The sequence below is a fragment of the Pantherophis guttatus genome, chromosome 1 (assembly GCF_059756535.1).
Source record: "Pantherophis guttatus breed Tessera chromosome 1, ASM5975653v1, whole genome shotgun sequence".
Classification (NCBI taxonomy): domain Eukaryota; kingdom Metazoa; phylum Chordata; class Lepidosauria; order Squamata; family Colubridae; genus Pantherophis; species Pantherophis guttatus.
Window position 1 is genome coordinate 126,492,575 of NC_142063.1, and position 17,608 is coordinate 126,510,182.

At 38.1% G+C, this 17,608-nt stretch overlaps 1 protein-coding gene across 37 annotated transcripts in view; it reads right to left on the reverse strand.

The window, feature by feature from the left end:
- SEMA5B (semaphorin 5B) overlaps window positions 1-17,608 on the reverse strand; it is a 478,266-nt gene that overhangs the window by 27,665 nt on the left and 432,993 nt on the right. For 33 of the 37 annotated variants that reach the window (XM_034422787.3, XM_087883946.1, XM_034422795.3 and 30 more), the window contains 3 exons: window positions 15,117-15,234; window positions 8,374-8,555; window positions 3,295-3,438 (listed from right to left, as the gene is read on the reverse strand). In XM_034422787.3, the coding sequence (XP_034278678.2) occupies window positions 3,295-3,438; window positions 8,374-8,555; window positions 15,117-15,234 (444 nt within the window). The remainder of the gene's footprint in view (window positions 1-3,294; window positions 3,439-8,373; window positions 8,556-15,116; window positions 15,235-17,608) is intronic. The other 4 variants (XM_087883981.1, XM_087883989.1, XM_087883985.1 and 1 more) reach the window with 1 other exon arrangement.

Consider the following 17,608-nt stretch of genomic DNA (forward strand, 5'->3'; position numbering starts at 1 on the left):
TACCATTTTTATTCATTCATTGCCTGGATATAAAGTAGAGCAATGGTTTTCAATCTGTGGTCAACGGACCCTGGGGGTCCACAAAGGCTTGAAGAAATATTATGATTTAAATCTTGAATTAAGTCTTGGTGGCCCGTGGCCAAGGTATTTTAAGGGGGTCCATGGTGAAGAAAAGGTTGAGAACCACTGGAATAGACTAAATGTATTTCAGAAACAGGCAGCTTTACAAATGTTTACTGGAAGCTGAGTCATGGTAATTAGATTTCTTTTTTTGATAGTTCAAAACAATTCGCTACTCATCCAAATAGCTTCTTCAGTCTGAGCAAGTTAATTAGGGGGACCCCAAAATACAAGGGTATTTTCATCTCTCATCTCTGGTTAAGCTCATTAAGGTGAATAGGCAGAGAGTTGTCGGGATGTAAATATTCCAACATCCCAACAACTCTCTGCCTACTAGCCTAACAAGCCAACTCAAATTGGGTGAGAAATGAAATTACCCTAACTAACTTGCTCAGATTATAGAAGATACTGGGATTACAAGTGACACGTTTCAAACCAACAAGAAAAGAAGTCCACTTAGAATAGAATAGAATAACAGAGTTGGAAGGGACCTTGGAGGTCTTCTAGTCCAACCTCTGCCCAGGCAGGAAACTCTACACCACTTCAGACAAATGGTTATCCAACCTCTTCTTAAAAACTTCCAGTGTTGGAGCATTCACAACTTTTGTAGGCAAGTTGCCACTTGCCATGGCTCAACTTCCAGACAACTCTACCTGGATGACTGAGAATCTTCATCAACATTTTACAAATGCTTATTGCCAGAGCTACAAATTAGCTTCATATTAAACCCTTAAGGAATTTGTTCAGAATGTAGAATACTAGCTCTTTGGAATTAAATTGGCATAAATAGCAACTGAGCTACAATACTAGAAGAAAGCTATCTTTAATATTGCTTAGAAAGCAATATATTGGGTATAATTGAGCTCAGTCTGTCATTACCTTTTGAACCTACTCTGAAATTACATTTTTGTTCAGAGATAAAATTGACATTGTTAATTAAGATTTATTTCCAAGAAAGTTTTTATTCTTTAATTCAGTGCACCTACCTCTACATGAACAGGGGTTATTTCCAGAGGACCACAATTTTATTCTGCCTTCCTATGTATCCAAAAAATAATCTGAAACCACACATATATACCGAATTCCTTTCTTTTGTTTCTTTTAGTTATACAAATAAACATTTTATACAAGCTATTAAAAAGCTATTGGAAAAGTTATTTTTGCCTCTAAAATGTAAACAAACAAACAAACAAAAAAAGAATAATATTCAACTGAGTCAAACAACAGTGTCCATTAGTACACCAATGTTTTTGATTGTTTCAAAAATAATACATTCTAATTCAATTTAATTACTTAGTTCCTTAATAGAAATAGAGCACTAAGTTCAAGGAAATTAGTGAAGCAAACAAGAAAACCATTGCAAACAAGAAAACCATAAAAACAGTGGCTGTTTTTACGGCAACTCCCATTAGTCACAAGTTAACTCATAAACATGTCTAGAATGATGGAGTAAATGACTTTTGCATTCTGAATTCCTAAAGATGCTTATGCTGACTATCTTTAATCAAGAAATAGTACATGGGTCTTGTAAATCTGTGGTTTCAGGGATTACTAACAAATATTTTAAAACCTTGGGATTTCAGCAACATAGTATGTAGGAAAAATACAAAAGTCATATATCATGGTCTTAATAATAATTCTGTTATGGGCTCTCTGTAGTTGTTCCACATCCTCTTTATTCTGGAATAGGCCACTCCCAGATCCAAATCATACACAAACTCATTTAATATCATTTCTATGGTTCATTGTATCTTTATAAGAAAAGTTTCACCCTCTCCCCACAAATAGTGACAGCCTGCATTTAAAAACAACTTCCTGAACACACAATGCATGCAGTGTAGTGGTGGGATTCAACCAGTTCGCACCACTTTGGGTTGTTAACTTTCTGAGCAGTTTGGCAAACTGGTTGTTGGAAGAAATCATTAGGGCAGAGAACCGGTTGTTAAATTACTTGAATCCCACCACTAATGCAGTGTATCTTTCTGTAAAAACAGTGGCTGCTTTTATGGCAACTCCCAGATGTTATCTTTTTGAGTAATTATTACTAGAAGCCACCAAGGCTGTACAACACAATACCATATTATAATATTATTTTCTCCTAAGAATTCTTTTGGTCAGACTTTGGGTCAGCCAAGCCTACCTCCAATAAGCTATAAGTTGTGGGTGCCTCCAATACTGGAGGTTTTAAAGAACAGATTGGACTACCATTTGTCTGAAATGGTATAGAGTTTTCTGCTTGATCAGGGTGTTGGACTAAAAGTCCCTTCCAACTCTTGCTATTCTGTTATTCTAGTCATTCCCAAGATCCATGCCTCTTTTACATATTCAGCATCCTATAATGCCTCAGCATGTTGAGTCCTTAATAGGTTAGATGTTTTGGGAGGTGAGGGTTCTGGAGGATTTGAGAAAGGGCAACTTTTAGAAAGTATTCCAGTCCCAATGCCCCTATTTACAAGTTATTCCTCACACATTGCTCTTTGGACTGGCAACCTTAATTTATTACTGGAGAGAAATATCCCTCTTGCTTAAGCATTAAGTGGCCTTAGGATGGCTATTGGGTTCTGTTCAAAGATATATTATGCTGGAGTGGAATCTGCTGTAGACTTTGCCTTCCAGAATCAGCAATGTTGACAACTTAACACTGATGCATATGCTTTCCAGTATGAGTTTGATTTTAATTAATCACAATTCCAAAGTTTGGTATATTTCTAGCCTTCATTTCCACCCTGAGTTCTGCAAGACAGATTACAATCTAGGAACAAAATAATAAAAAGATCAATTTAAAAAAAAAAAACCACAGTAAAAATTAAATCACATAAAACAAATGAAATGACTGAAAACAATAACAAGAGTAAAAGACAGTTGTAAAATCATTCAGAAAAGGCTTGGAAAAACAGTGTAATTTCTATTAGTATTTAAGAAGTAAAAATAAAAAATAGGTGCTAAATAAGGGTGCTGGGATAGTCCTATTGACAGTTGCCAGCTCCCCAGCCTCCTTGGTAAAGGCCACAGGTGGGAGGCTTCTGAACATTATCACCACAAATGGGCAAATTTAGATTGGAAAAAAGCAGCTGTGAAGAGTATTATGCCACATATTGTCCACCTCTTTCCAAAGAAAACACAGAGCTGTGGTTTAAACTTTGACAGAAGTTTAGGGATGGGAACATCTCTCACCGCTCCTCTCTGCTTTGTCCGACACAGACCCTGCCTCCGTATCGCGGAGCAGGGTTGCTGCATGACCTCTGACGGACCTGAAAGCCAATCCCACAGGAAGTGCTGCAGGGGGCCCAGGACGACCATGGGGTCCAAGCTCCATTCCTGACAGAAGGAGGAGAAAGGAGGAGAGATAAAACATGGCATCCGGGTTAATGTTTTTGTTCAGTCTTATGATAAGTTCAACCCCACTGGCTATGAGGTACCAGCAGATGTGCAGAGCTGACTAGGTTTATTAAAAACGTATTAATAGAATTAAATACCCCCAACTACAAAATTTATAATTATAAGGATAATTCAAAAGTAGTAATTTCATTGTGATCAGATTTCTGCTCTAGGTAAATTATAACACAAATAAATTTAGATTTTATAAACCGAAGTCCTCATACATTCCTCATCGTTCATGAATTTACACTCTTGCTGTAATTTTTCATGCTTGTGAACTTTGTGACAACATTTTATGGTATTGCAGAAAAAGAAGAGGGAGAACAAGGTTGAAAGGGGAGGATTAAAGTTAGCCTGGCTTTGGAAGTTTGATTTCTTACCAATTACTTGTTTTAGGTAACAAAGCAGTGACTCTGCAATATGTATATCCATTTGAACAGCTAGAATCGGTTATGAACTTTTTAAAAGATAAAGATAAAAACTATAAAAATTGCTACCTAAAAAATCAGAACATTGTTATTTCAGAATCTTAACAATGTTCTCCATACAGATGAACAGTGGACATTTGTTTACGCATATTTTTAATGGATATTTTAAAAGATTCAGATAATATCTCTAAGGACTTGTATTGGTTAAAAAGCAAACCACCATGGTTAAACATAAATTATAGGTTTTATGGTCTTTTTGTTGTTGTTGCTACCATTGCTTTTATTTATCTTATTGACGTTTCTATTAATGTTTCACTTTAGGTAATTTTTACATTCCATGTATTTTTATGAATGGTGGGCTAACATAGAAACAAATAGAATATATGTATACTTGAATCTTTTAAATGCCCTTTGCAAGTGTGATTTTTCAATAAGGTTTTTAAAAAGGCAATAGATTCCCCATAACATGTGTTAATATTAAGGCCCAGCCAACAAAGTGAAGAATCACTCCAATATCTGCAACAACTTCTTTGAGAAAGATTCAGATTGTACTTCCTATTCTTCAAACAGATACGTTGTTTTCTTAATCCCAATAGGAAATACAGTTCAGGAACAAATTTATATCCTTTCCAAGAAAATATCACAAAATAGAACCTGACAAGGTTCTTCTATCATCCCAACATTCCTGTTTTCTCTACCTTGGAAAATGAGGTCAATTTTTTTTTTTTAAAAAAGTTTGCTCTCAAGTCTTTTTCACAAGCTATGTTCTTTCTTGGATTCCTTAATGTTTATGTGGGAAACAGATGCAACTGAAGAGCCTGGAAATCAAAAAGTAGCTGGTAGTTCACCTGTTGTAGCAGGAATATTAGAATTAAACTTGACCTTTGTTTACACTTTCCTAATTTGTTCTGTCATTCTCTCTTGGGAATGAGCATAACTTTAGATCAGTGGTATTTTATTTCTCGTTCATTGAAGGGCAAGAAATTTTTGAAAATTACTGTCCCCCTTGTAACTGAGTCCTGTTTTTTGTTTTTTGTTTTAGCAAGTAGGAAAAAAACTGAACATCAAAAATGTTTTGATAAAACAGAACAAAAAATGGATAAACGCTTACTATGTTCAGAATGATACAGAAACACAAATAACAAAACCACCAATTGACAAATCAAAATCATACACAAAATTTTAAACTATTAGCTAGTTCTGTGTCCCCATGTCAATATAATCATATATAAATAATTCAACCATTTGGCAGACATATGTTTGGAATAGCAGTCAGAATATAAAGTTTTATATGTTCAGACTTCTTTTTTTAAAGATTCTGATCTTAAAAGACAAAGGCTTGATTTACATTCACTTCTCAATAAGGTTTTTATTATCACGGTGACATTTTCAATAGAAATCTTAGATTTGTTAGTAAAACCTCTCCTTTAAATATTCTAATAAAAGAATTATATGGCATACTAAGCCAGTTAAAATGGAAAATTGTAGATCTGCAAAGAATGTAAGATGATCATATGGCTGTATTTCCTAACAGTTGCTAAATGTTAACACTAAGTACATTTTTCATCTATTTCCTACAGACTAATCTTATGCTATTCTACACTTAACTGATCAACAATGCTGGCAATAATTAAATTATGACACCAAGTTTCTTATGTCTCTTGCAGAGAAAATGATGTTCCACATGGTGGAGTTGTAACAGCTGTATAAACTGCTTTTTTTAAAAACAACCCAGGGAGGATCTAGAAGATCTAATCAAACTTTTATTTTTTTAATCATGTGTCATCCTGGAGTGAGAGAAGACAGATATTCATATCTCAGGTGAGTCACAAACTCAGTGGAAGATTTTGTGAAATCTTTTCAGCACCAGGTTCTGTTCAGAAAATCGGAATAATTATCCATCACACCATTTTCATAAGCACAAAACACACCTTTGTGTATTATGCCTAAGTAACTAATAAAGTTCTATTGCCTCAGTTAGTAATTTTATTCCAAATGCTAATGTTCTCTAGTGAAGAGATGGAAAACCATTCCTTCCCAGTGAGATTCAAATCAAGTCTGCTCTTATGTGAGTCAAGTGAAAACTGGCTGAACAGATTCTGCAGAGGAACTAATCTAGGTTGAAATATGTGGAAACATTCTCCACAAGAACCGTCCACATTGTGAAGGAATTTTCCATGTCTCCGCTAGCTAATTTTGTCACAGGTATGTATAGCATCCTAAAGAGAGATGAATTAAACTCCTTCAAGTGTGACAGCTTAGACAGCCAAGGCACCCAAGGCAGCATATGAAGTGTATTTGTCTTGCTATAATGAAACTAAACATATTTTTCACCAATAACTACCTGAAGAGTAGTTCTAGAAGAGAACTACTAGAAGAGAACATTAGAAGAGAGGTGCAAATGCACACTTGTGGGTGTATCATTTAATGTGTTTATTTATGTATTGATATGCATGCCTTCATCTCTAAAATGTATCATCTGATCAGCTGATAACATATACATGTCAGAAATATGTAATATTAGAAGAATAGCTTGGGTGCATCTGCTAGCCATTGTACAGTACTTCACAGAATTAAATCTGAATCTCTGTGACCTAGGCCAACAGAAAGGATGTGTTTGAACTAATGCTTCAGTACTAAAACACCTTACCAGTGATACTGAAAAAAAATTGACCAGTCTTTCTTTTTCATTAATAACCACACACCATTCTTCAGTATAACAGCCATATCCTTTACTCGCTCACAGTTGTAGTCTCAGATTTTGAAAAGTTAATATTCCAAGTTTCAAATTTCATGTCTTTCATGTTTCTGTGTTTTTTTTTTTTAAAAAAACCAAGCTCATTACCTTTGTTTTCATACTGAGGTAGTGCTAGAACTCATACAGTTAATGGAGCTAATACCATGTTTTTTATCAAAGACATTGGAACTAGTTCAAATCTTAAAGGGTTTGGATTTAATAAAGAAATCCTGCTGAAAAAGATAGCTATACTGAGACATAGGTGACACAGGAGGAATAATGACCTGGGAAGATGGAGGGTGATTCAACTGGTAGGTTGTGACCAACTTTAGGAGGCAATGCTTATCTCAGTTTCTTAAGCCAAAGAGCCAGTGTTGCCTGGAGACATTTCCACGGCCATGTAGCCAGCATAACATCATGCCACAGCACAGCACAGTATGGTGAAACATGGAATGCTATTACTTTCCTGCATACTTATATGTGGTACCTATTTATCTACTTGCATTTGCATGCTTTCGAATTGACAGGTTGGCAGGAACTGAGACAAGTGACGGGAGCTCACTGTTTCATGGCATTCAGGCCTTGAATTTTAACGGCCTAAGACTCAGCCACTTAACCACTGAGCCACTAAGTCCCTGTAGTTATGAGTGAATCAATATAAATTAATCAAATGCAATTGTGGGCTAAACTCAGCATAACCAAAATGCCTCTTAACAAAATATCTTGTACACCTTGCCAAGATCAAAATGCCTTTTTGTGTTGGGATAATAATTATTTAATTTGGGATGGGACTACTGCTCTAATGGAGTCCATTAACCTTTTCCCCTGCCATTATTTTTTTTGTGGAAAATGTTCCTATGTTGGATGATGATGGTTCCAAATAGTATAGAAAATAATTCTGCAGCCAAGCACAATGGGAAAGCCAGAGTTTGGTGTAGGAGTCCCAATGCTAGTGTCTTACATAACACAGCTTGAAAAATAGTTTTTTTAGAGTGCTGAATTTAATGGCCTGTTTTTACATGGCAGCTCATTTATTTGCATGAAACCATTTGGAACGATTGATGATACAATGGCCATACTATCCAGTGTTAATAAGCCAGGAGTAATATGTACATCGTCCTGCCCTATGTCTATCCCAGTGGTTTGGAGCAGCCTTTAAAACCATCTTTTCCTCCTCCAAATCCTTCACTCACTTAGAACGCTGTCTTTAAGTAGGTGAGATTGGAAATTCTGATGGTGATGGTGGTGATGGAGAACACAATTAAGTGTTGTATTTATTCCAGAGTAAGTATCTCATCTTAAATGTGCAAACTTAGAAAATATTTTAATAGCTATTGCAAAGACACTGGGATATATTCACGTGACATGGGGAAAAAAGCCACTTGGTAACAAGATGCGATATTATATCAGGAAAAAAGATGTGGCTAATTTTTATTTTTTAATGTACTGATTACTTTCCATGAGAGGCAGATTTAGCTCGGAGGCAGTGTTCTAATGCAATCTACTGAAAATTCCCAATACTCTACCAACTCTACAGCTTTGCTATAATAAATATTTAGTGGGCTTGTATAGTTTTCCATAGACTGCCTTCCTCGGGTTTAAGGTCTATAAGCATGTTGGATCAAGATGTAATGTAGTGGAAATTCATACTCTGGTGAAAGGGAGAGTCCCATCCTTCTGGTGACTCGAGATGCAAACATTCTGAAGTACCTTGAGCAATTTGCAATCTCTATCCTGGCTCCTTCACAGTCACGTCCACCACACCGTGGCTGAGGGTTGTTACACGACCGTGATCTACACATGCAGGAACCTGTACTATCTCCATCTGAGTGTTCACATGGTTGCCATGGAGACCAGGTCCCCAACTGCCCATGCACCATCACATTTTTCACCTAATTAAAAGAAAGAAAAATCAGTATGGCGAGTCTACACAGTGCATAAACTGCTATAAGGGCATTATGCGGTTAAAGCCAGGAAGCCTTGAATCTTTCCTCTGACTCTTCAGACAATACCACGCTTCAGTGCATTCTTGGCTCATGCAAACAATCAGATATAATCAGAAAACAAATCAAGAACATCCATTATTCTTCGCAATGTGCAATACAGTCAAGTGCATCTTATACATACTGAAGATAGAGCCAAAATGAACTTTCTAACATCGTAGTTTATGGCGGATTAAAGAACCTGTGCAAATTTTGATAGAAAATTCTGAACTTCATGTGTCAAAGTTAAAAATATAGTGACGACAATCTTCTTCTTTCATCTTTTTTTTTTTTAACATATTTACAGCTTGAGTCCTTTAGGTCTGCTATATCAAATTGACCATTGCTTCTATGACTCCTAAAACGCACCCCTGTGGAATACTGCTTTCATCTTTCCCCAGTACAAAGAAAGGTAGGGAAATCCTCTATGGGCTCCTTTCTCTTTTATCCATTTATCTTCTCACTACATACAACAGTGATTTCCCCAGAAAGCACAGATGGTGATCAGGACAAACAGTTTGTTGCACTCCTAATCAAATTCGCCCTGTAACCAGTCTGTCTTTTTTTTTTTCTTTACAGACTTTTGGTGTAAGGGGGAAAAAAAAGAGGGAGAAAGCAGCAATAAAGAAAATATAGGTTACAAAGGAAAATCATAAGGTCTAGAGACTCCTCTATGAAAAAAAGTGGTGAATTCAGGGAGAGTATTTGTACAAGAACAGTCATGTCTGGAAGTCATAACTGCAGGAAAGAGAATAACTACTTTTCTTGCAAACAAGAGGGACGTTACCCTACAGCACCTGCTACTGATTTTTGTCAAAGCCAGAGAGATACTCTCTCCAAAGCATCATGGAGTCTCTTTTAGAGGCAAATAGTTACAAAACGAGGATTGCAAATCATAATTTGTTCTCTCCTATTTCGCACTTATTCACTTGGCCATGGCCAAGCTCTCCCCTGGCACTTCCTTCGAGCCTCCATCTTGCATCTAAAAACTACAAGATATAACATGGAAGTAATTTAGATCTGTCATTATATTTGTTACACTGAAGTTAGAAGGACCTTAAACATCTGTCCCAAAGCTTTGTGTTTCATCACACTGTAATTCAGCAACCTGCAAACAATAAACAAAGAGAAGATTGCACGGTCTTCCCTGCTGTATTCTAGCTACTGTTCAGCTGAACTCCTTGGCTTAGAAATATTACATATTCATGCAGGATGGAAAGAGCTATGTAAAGTTAACCAATACCCATTTTTTTCAATTTGGGCAGCTCAAGGTGGGCAATGTGTGCTCAGTCCCTGCTATTCCTGACTAAATTAAATTAGCTAAATTGGCACTGGCCCTACAGTGATAGGAAGAAATTAATATATCTTTAAGTGAGGGATCTGTTGTACAATCTTTATTGTAAAAGTCTTCTGGGAATTTAGAATATGTTATTAATTGTATGCATGAGTCACTCATGCCTTAGTCCAGTGATGGCTAAACTTTTTGCCGTCGCGTGCCAAAAGTGGGGGGAACGCAGGGCGGTCGGGCCCACACCCATAATTCATTGCGCCTGCCCCCTGCACATGCGTGCACGACCACCCCACACTCCCCCCACTTTTGGCACGCAATGGCCCAGTGGGTCTGTTTTTCACCCTCCCCAGGCTCCAGAGGCTTTCTTGGAGCCTGGGGAGGGCAAAAATGGTCCACATGGTTCACACAAAGTACACCAACTGGCAGGGCAAGTTACTATATATGCACAATGAGCAAACTCCACATTCACTAAGACTGATGATATTACCTAGTCAGGTAATGAAATAGCTACAAGCAAACAACCAAGCTCAGAGAGCACCAAGGACTCCACAGAGGCAAGGTTCAAGTTATAGGACAGAAATGAGGAACAGAAACACAGATTATCTACTTGAAAGCAAGAAATTTCAGGATTAATTCAGAATTTAGCTCTGAGGTCTGAGTATCTTCAAAAAATATTTTTCTCTCTCTAGTTTTGGTCTTCAAAAAACAAATCTTTTTGTATCCCACCATCAACTAAGACAGAGAGGGCGACCTTTTGGTGGACAGAACCACATTTATAGAGAGGGCCAGAATCATAGTTGAGTAGACATTATGCAACTGGGAAGGACATGTCAGGACACAAATTAGGAGGTGAATTTTCTGTTTCTTCCTTGGTTTTGGTAAAGGAAGCTTGAGCATTTTCTTTGTTATAGATTAGACAGCATTCAAATATTGCTCATTTTCTCCCCCTTCTTTCAGGAATACTACATTTTGTCATTGTTGAGTTGCCTAAAAATAAAAAGGGAATTTTATCATAGTGAATCAGTCTAGGAAAAGAAAAAAAAACCTGTATGTCCTCAATATAACCTTAAAATCCTAACATGTTCTCAATCTGAAGGCAAGCATTTCACAACAGAAGATATATCTAAGATATCCACAATTGCAATGTATCATTCTTGCAAGATTCATTACAATACCTAACCCGCTCCTTTCAGCCGTGTTTATATCAATTTTTAATACAATGATGCCCCATGGGATTTTCCAGTATGCAAAGGATTAGTATAATTTATGAGGTATGTTTGCCTAACATACACAGTCAAAAAATACACTAGGTAGTAGATTGCAAAAGAGCAATTTTTAAATACAATGCAATATGGTTTTAGGATGAGAGAATTGTATCTAGTATGGAGTTTGATCCTGGAAAGAAAACTTAGATAAGAAAACTGTCCTTTTCCAGTCACCTGAATTTACCAGGAAGGTCTTCGACTGACCACAAAACATTGACACAAACTTAGAAGCAAATAAATAAACAACCAGCAGTTTCCTGATCATGGAAGGCTTCTTTCCTCCATTCTTTTAGGAAATATCCAGTCAGATACCCCCAAAATATCTGAAGTCACCTTCACTAATTTTCCTAGGGATTCAAATTAGGGTTGGCTCTGTAAATTTAAGGGAGATTGTATTGATGCTTTAGGCAAAGAGTAGGAATGTAACTATAATAAATGAGTAGCAAGTCCCAATTTGAAAGTTCATCTATTGTTAGGTTAAAGATGTTTTGAAATCTGCACTGATGGGTATATGTGCTAGCTGGGAGTCTTTTGTCTCCCTTTACTAGTCATGTATTCTGCATATAGCTCCGATCACATCTTAGCAAAATGGGTAGCTATACAGCAAAGTAGGGAATTAGATTACTGCATCATCTAGGTTTTCCTTTCTTTTGACCATTCTTCCTTACAGCAGTGTTAAGTAATTTCCCACCTGCTGATGGTTAAAGAGATAGCCACATACGGTGCACATCAGTGCTGTTCAATTAAGTCTTAATCCAGTTTGAAATAATCCATGATGACTGCCAGTTGATGTGTTAATGGATGCTCAAGGTGCCTTTGCAATTGCTGCCCTGGGTATGGAATGTAGAGGAGAAGCAAGGGGAGTTACATTAACAGAACTCTAATTGGAATGAGCATTCCATCTTGTATCACTGAATTCCTCCTTCCCGTGATTACCCCTTATGCAGCTTTCCCCAACCTTTCGGCTGGAAGAACGGCTGCAGCTTTCTCATTTCTTCTCCAAGTTGCAAGTGAGAAGAGTAAGACAGCACTTGCAATTCTGTTTGGTACTCACGGGTGACAATGCACTGATTGATTAGGCCTTAGGAATTGTAACATCCCAGAATCATATTTCCAACTCATACCTTGTCTCTGTGGCATTGGAAACACAGTTTTTGTATTGTCCTGGGCATTATGCTAAACAAATAGCTCCTGTACTGTACGTCGGGGGTCCCCAATCTCTGGCCCGTGATGCTGGCCTGCAGCCCATTTGGAACCGGGCCACAGAAGTGGTGGGCAAGAGTGACATGCAAAGCTGCCTTTGTGAAGGCGGTGTGCACGTGCACACCCCTCTCCCTCGCTGGTCCACTGAGCCAGAAAGGTTGGGGAACCACTACTTTACATCTTCACAGGCAATTGTAAGTTTGGACTAGTGGTTAGGAGTCTATTAGTTCTAGTCCCACTTTGGGATGGAGTATTGACTGGGTGATTTTGGACCAATCACTCTCTCTCTCTCTCTCTCAGCCCAACTCCTGTCATGGAGTTATTGTGGGAAAAATAGGAAGAGGAAGGAGTATTATCACCACCTTGAATTATTTATAAACAATAAGAAAGGCAGGATAAATATCAGAGAAATAAGAACAAAATAAATTCACAATTTTGCTTCAAGCCCAGTGGCTTCTTGCCACTTTCATTAGTATGATGAAAGCAGCATCACGGTGCAAGCCGTGCCCTTTTAGGGCTGCAATGTCATGATGTACGTAGAAAAGAAGTGGGGTCATGATGCTGCTTGTGCTTAAGCCATAAATGTGGCTGGTTTTTAGTTGCACATATTGTCTGTACCCAGCCAGTCACCATCCATTGTGGCAAAGCAGAATCGCTTGGATCAAACTTTTGAATATGCATCTTAAAGATCCCCATTTCTAAGACATAAGGCAGCTGTTATTGGTTGTGTCTTAAAATCCAAACATTACCTTTCCCATCCCTTGTGTCATTTCTAAAACCCAAATGACTTGCAACAGGCTATTTTCGGTGACCATGGAAGACTGATTAAGAAAGGAGGGGTCTTCCCACAGGCTAGGGCAGACATTGTGTTTCAGGGAAAGGATTAACACCTCATACACCTAACAACAGACAGAGGCATTAAGCTGTGACAAGATAACAACACCTGGCAGTCAATAAACATTATATCCCAAGAACAGCAGGAGAAAGCTATAAGCAGACAATACTTTAAAACCATATGGAAAAGCAAAGCAAGAAGGAATGACTAATGCTATATGGGGAGTGGGAGTGGGGTGGAAAGGAGAAAGGTTATTATGGACAGGAAAAATCCCAGCACTGCAACTTTAAATCCAAATTGGCAAGCTGCACCTCTGCAATTTAGCTATCAATCAGCCCTGCATAATGGGAATGCAACAACAGTATCAATAATAATTCATTACATCTATGTTATTAGATATATGCTTAGGCAAGCCAACATACATGCACTACCCTTTACTGGGAGGGGCTGATTCAGAATGGAGGGGTGCCTCTGCAACCTACAGCTCGGCTATGCTAATGTTGACAGAAGATAGAATCTGCTGTGCAACGTCCATGTGATGAGAATGGATTTTTCTGCATAAAAGAAATGAGGAAGAAACTGACTTGTCCATACTAGTCATTTCCTCTCAAAGACTGCCTTTCTGTCTCCAATATGCATCCATCTTCTCCATGAGACAAATTCAAGGGAGTCGCTGACAAATTCCTGATCACAGTTGGTGGAGCCACTGTTCACAGGCCCCATGCAAATCATATCACTTTAATGCCACTCTGCCATTTCAGCACTTTGTTTGAAACCAATTATCAGTCCAAACGATCAAGCTATCTTACAAAATGTCTAATAAATTAAGAAGCCTGGAATTATTTCTTGGTTTTTTTCCCTCTAGGAGACAAAAAGACCACAATAAATTATACTAGACGCCACTGGCCTAGAGACAGACCGCTGAAAAACTTGGATGAGATCTCAAGAGCCTCCCATCCCCCACCAATTTCCAGAAATTCAATTGCTATCGATAAAAAAAAAATGGAATAAATGCACCGAAAGTAATCGTATAAACAACACTGAATTCACTTCTGGAATTTGAACCAAATTTAAACAGGTAGCTATGCAAACCTGTTGTGGCCTGTCGGCTGCCAGCCACCGGCCCCTGCAGCAGCCGAATCAGATGAGGAGGTGGCATGGGAGTCAAGGCCAGCATCAAGGCAACCTGAGAGCTCCAAGGGGGAAGAGGGAATGTAGCTATCAGAGATAGAGACAGAGGCAGAGGCTGGGCTGTCCATCAGCCCTCAGATGGAGTGTCAACAGCCCCCAGGTCTGAAGGTGGCTGATGAGGAAGAGGAAGAACAGCTGGGTCCAGTGCCTGACGTGCAGATGCGCAGAAGGCAGAGGAGAGCAGAGCAGAGGAAATCTATGGGCCAATCTTTGGGATGGAAGAGCCACCGCTGCTAGCAAAGCCCCACCCTAGCTCTGGGGATAAAAGGCAGGGGGCGGAGATGAACAGGTGTGGCAGACAACTATTCATATCCATGCCAGACAGACTGTTAGCCTGCTGTGTGAGAGAAAGGGAGACTTTTTGTCGGGGTTGCTGGTGCTCCTAATAAAGGAATCATTGATTAAACTAGAGAGGTTTTGTCATGTTTGGGAGCCGGGTTAGAACAAAACCTCAGTGGTAAGGTTTGCCATAATGCTTGGGTCTCTACACCATAAGCAAACGGGGTGCATTTAGGTTTCCCCCCCCCATCAGTCCTCATGCAGATGAACAGAAAATATTGGAATTCTAGTGGTCAGCTAATCCCACATGCCATGAATGCAACAATGCTGCAACAATTTCATGAAGACTGGTTCAAAGCAAAATGTGTCATACATTTTTATATTCCTGATTTTAGGTTTTTACTTACAGGGCACTCGGTAATATTTTGACTCCAGAGGCTCATATTGGAGCTGTCCTCAATGGTTGTGCATCGTTTTTGTTTTTTATCCCAGCCACAATACGGGTCCCTTGCGCCCAGGCACTCTCTGGTGGGGAAAGATAAAGAGATTGGTGTTCTTTCATTGACCAGAAGTTCTAAAACAAGTTATTCTCTCCCCCCCACCCTCACTCTCTCTCTCTCACACACACACACTTTCTTATGCAATAGCTGTCAACTGTGCCGAATTGCAGCAGCAGCAGAAACAAATTTATTTTAGAAGTAAGTTTCACCTGCAAGGAAGGTTTCAAAATGGCCAAATTAGCAGGCTAATGAAAGCCACTATTCTCCCCAATAAAAACAATCAACCCCCCCCCATGCTTTTCATTCTTATTCCAAACCCAAAGAATAATAAAGTGCTGCTTTACCAATCTAATCAAAGAATATTTTGCTGTAAATAATAATATGCGGAATCCAATTTCCAACAAAATAAACATACTTTGGAGAAACAACTTATAAAGGTTAGATAAACTTAAGGAGCAGGAATAAACCAATAGAAAATTATCAGTTAAAAAAATACAATAGTACCCTTTATAATGTAACATTATATAAGCAGTATGTAATTAATCACTTTTAAATAAAAAGAATTGGTACTTAATGGTGTATTCATTTATGTAATTATTGGGGTCCATTTTTAGCCACCTTTATTAAAGAAAATAACTGGTTAAAACTTTCAAAATTCAGTAAAAGTCATAGGTCAAACAAGATCTTATTTAGGTGAGCAATGCCAGTACACTTTCAGCCTGGAATGAGTCCCTTCTGACTATGGTTAATATGTTGTAGAAAGTTTTAAATTGAATCCAGATGCTGCTAAAGAAGACTTTTCATCTACCTTAACTGCAATACATTTTGAAGCTGGTATTTAGAGTCACTTGTAAATACATCCTTGGCTAATGGAAGTTTATGCTTTCTTTACCCATTTATATAAGTAATCTACAGTAGTCAAAGCAGATCACCTTAGAGCAGAAACAGGACTACACAGTAAACAGAGTGGTTTATCAAAAAATTAAATAAATAAGAGTTCTGTCGTATCCCTATCATTTAGCAAGCAAATCTGCAAGGGATTTAACAAATATTCATCAATGAAAAGGACTCGGGTTCTACTGGTGGCAGAAAGTAATCTTCCTTGTTCTGTTCCTCCTCAAGCACTGGTGAGGAAGACACAACAAAAATAAACCAGAAACTGAGATTTTTTATTCTTAAGGATAAAGATCTTCCACATTTCTGAACAGGCAGAAGTGAATAATTTTCATTATTCAGAAAGCAGAATAATGATGTGGATGAGGTTGAGGATGGAATGGAATCAGGGGTGGGTTCTAAATTTTTTTACTACCAGTTCTGTGGGTGTGGCTTGATGGGGGTAATGTGACTGGGTGGGCATGGCCAACTTTTTTTTTTATTTTTAAAAGCATTTTGTCTACAACCTTAAGAGGTTGCAGGAAAAAATGCTTTTAAAAGCCTCTGACGATCACAGCTGAGCTGCACGATCATCAGAGGCTTTTTTTTTTTACTTTTAAAAGCATTTTTTTGGCCGAAGAGATTGTAGAAAAAATGCTTTTAAAAGTTAAAAAAAAAAAAAGCCTCTGATGAGGTGGGCGGGGTAAGCGAGCGGCGACCAGCTCGGGACCGGTTCGGGGGTTTGGCCTGCCAATGTTATTACTGGTTCTTCAAACTACTACAAATTTTTACTACCAGTGCGAACCGTGAGCAACCCACCATGGAATGGAATGGAATGGAATGGAATGGAATGGAATGGAATGGAATGGAATGGAATGGAATAGAATAGAATAGAATAGAATAGAATAGAATAGAATAGAACAGAACAGAACAGAACAGAACAGAACAGAACAGAACAGAACAGAATAGATTTATTGACCGAGTATGACTGGAAGGAATTTGTCTCCGGTGCATAGCTCTCAGTGTACATACAAACGACAATACACAGGCAATTTAAAAATTCTGTTTCTAAGCCTTCCTTCCTTCCTTCCTTCCTTCCTTCCTTCCTTCCTTCCTTCCTTCCTTCCTTCCTTCCTTCCTTCCTTCCTTTCTTCCTTTCCTTTTTTTTTTTGCTTGACCTGTAATAATTCAATCAGCGCATTCAGTTCTAATCCATATACCCCAAAAGATTTTGCCATTAACCATTAATATTGTGGAATGGAGTAATCAAGATACAACTCGGGAAATAAAATGAAAAATGGGAATTTTTCCAAGTGCAGACATTGGTATGATAAATTAAACATTCACATACACGCTCATGCATACTCAGGAATATTTGAAAACCTGTGAGTTGGTACTAAAAATGACACAGCTTGTCTCGAACAGCATAGTGCAACCCATACCATACCCATCAATGTCAATTATTACCATTAATACCAATATTAATCAATGCCACCTCTTACCAAAAACAGTACATTGAAAGCAAG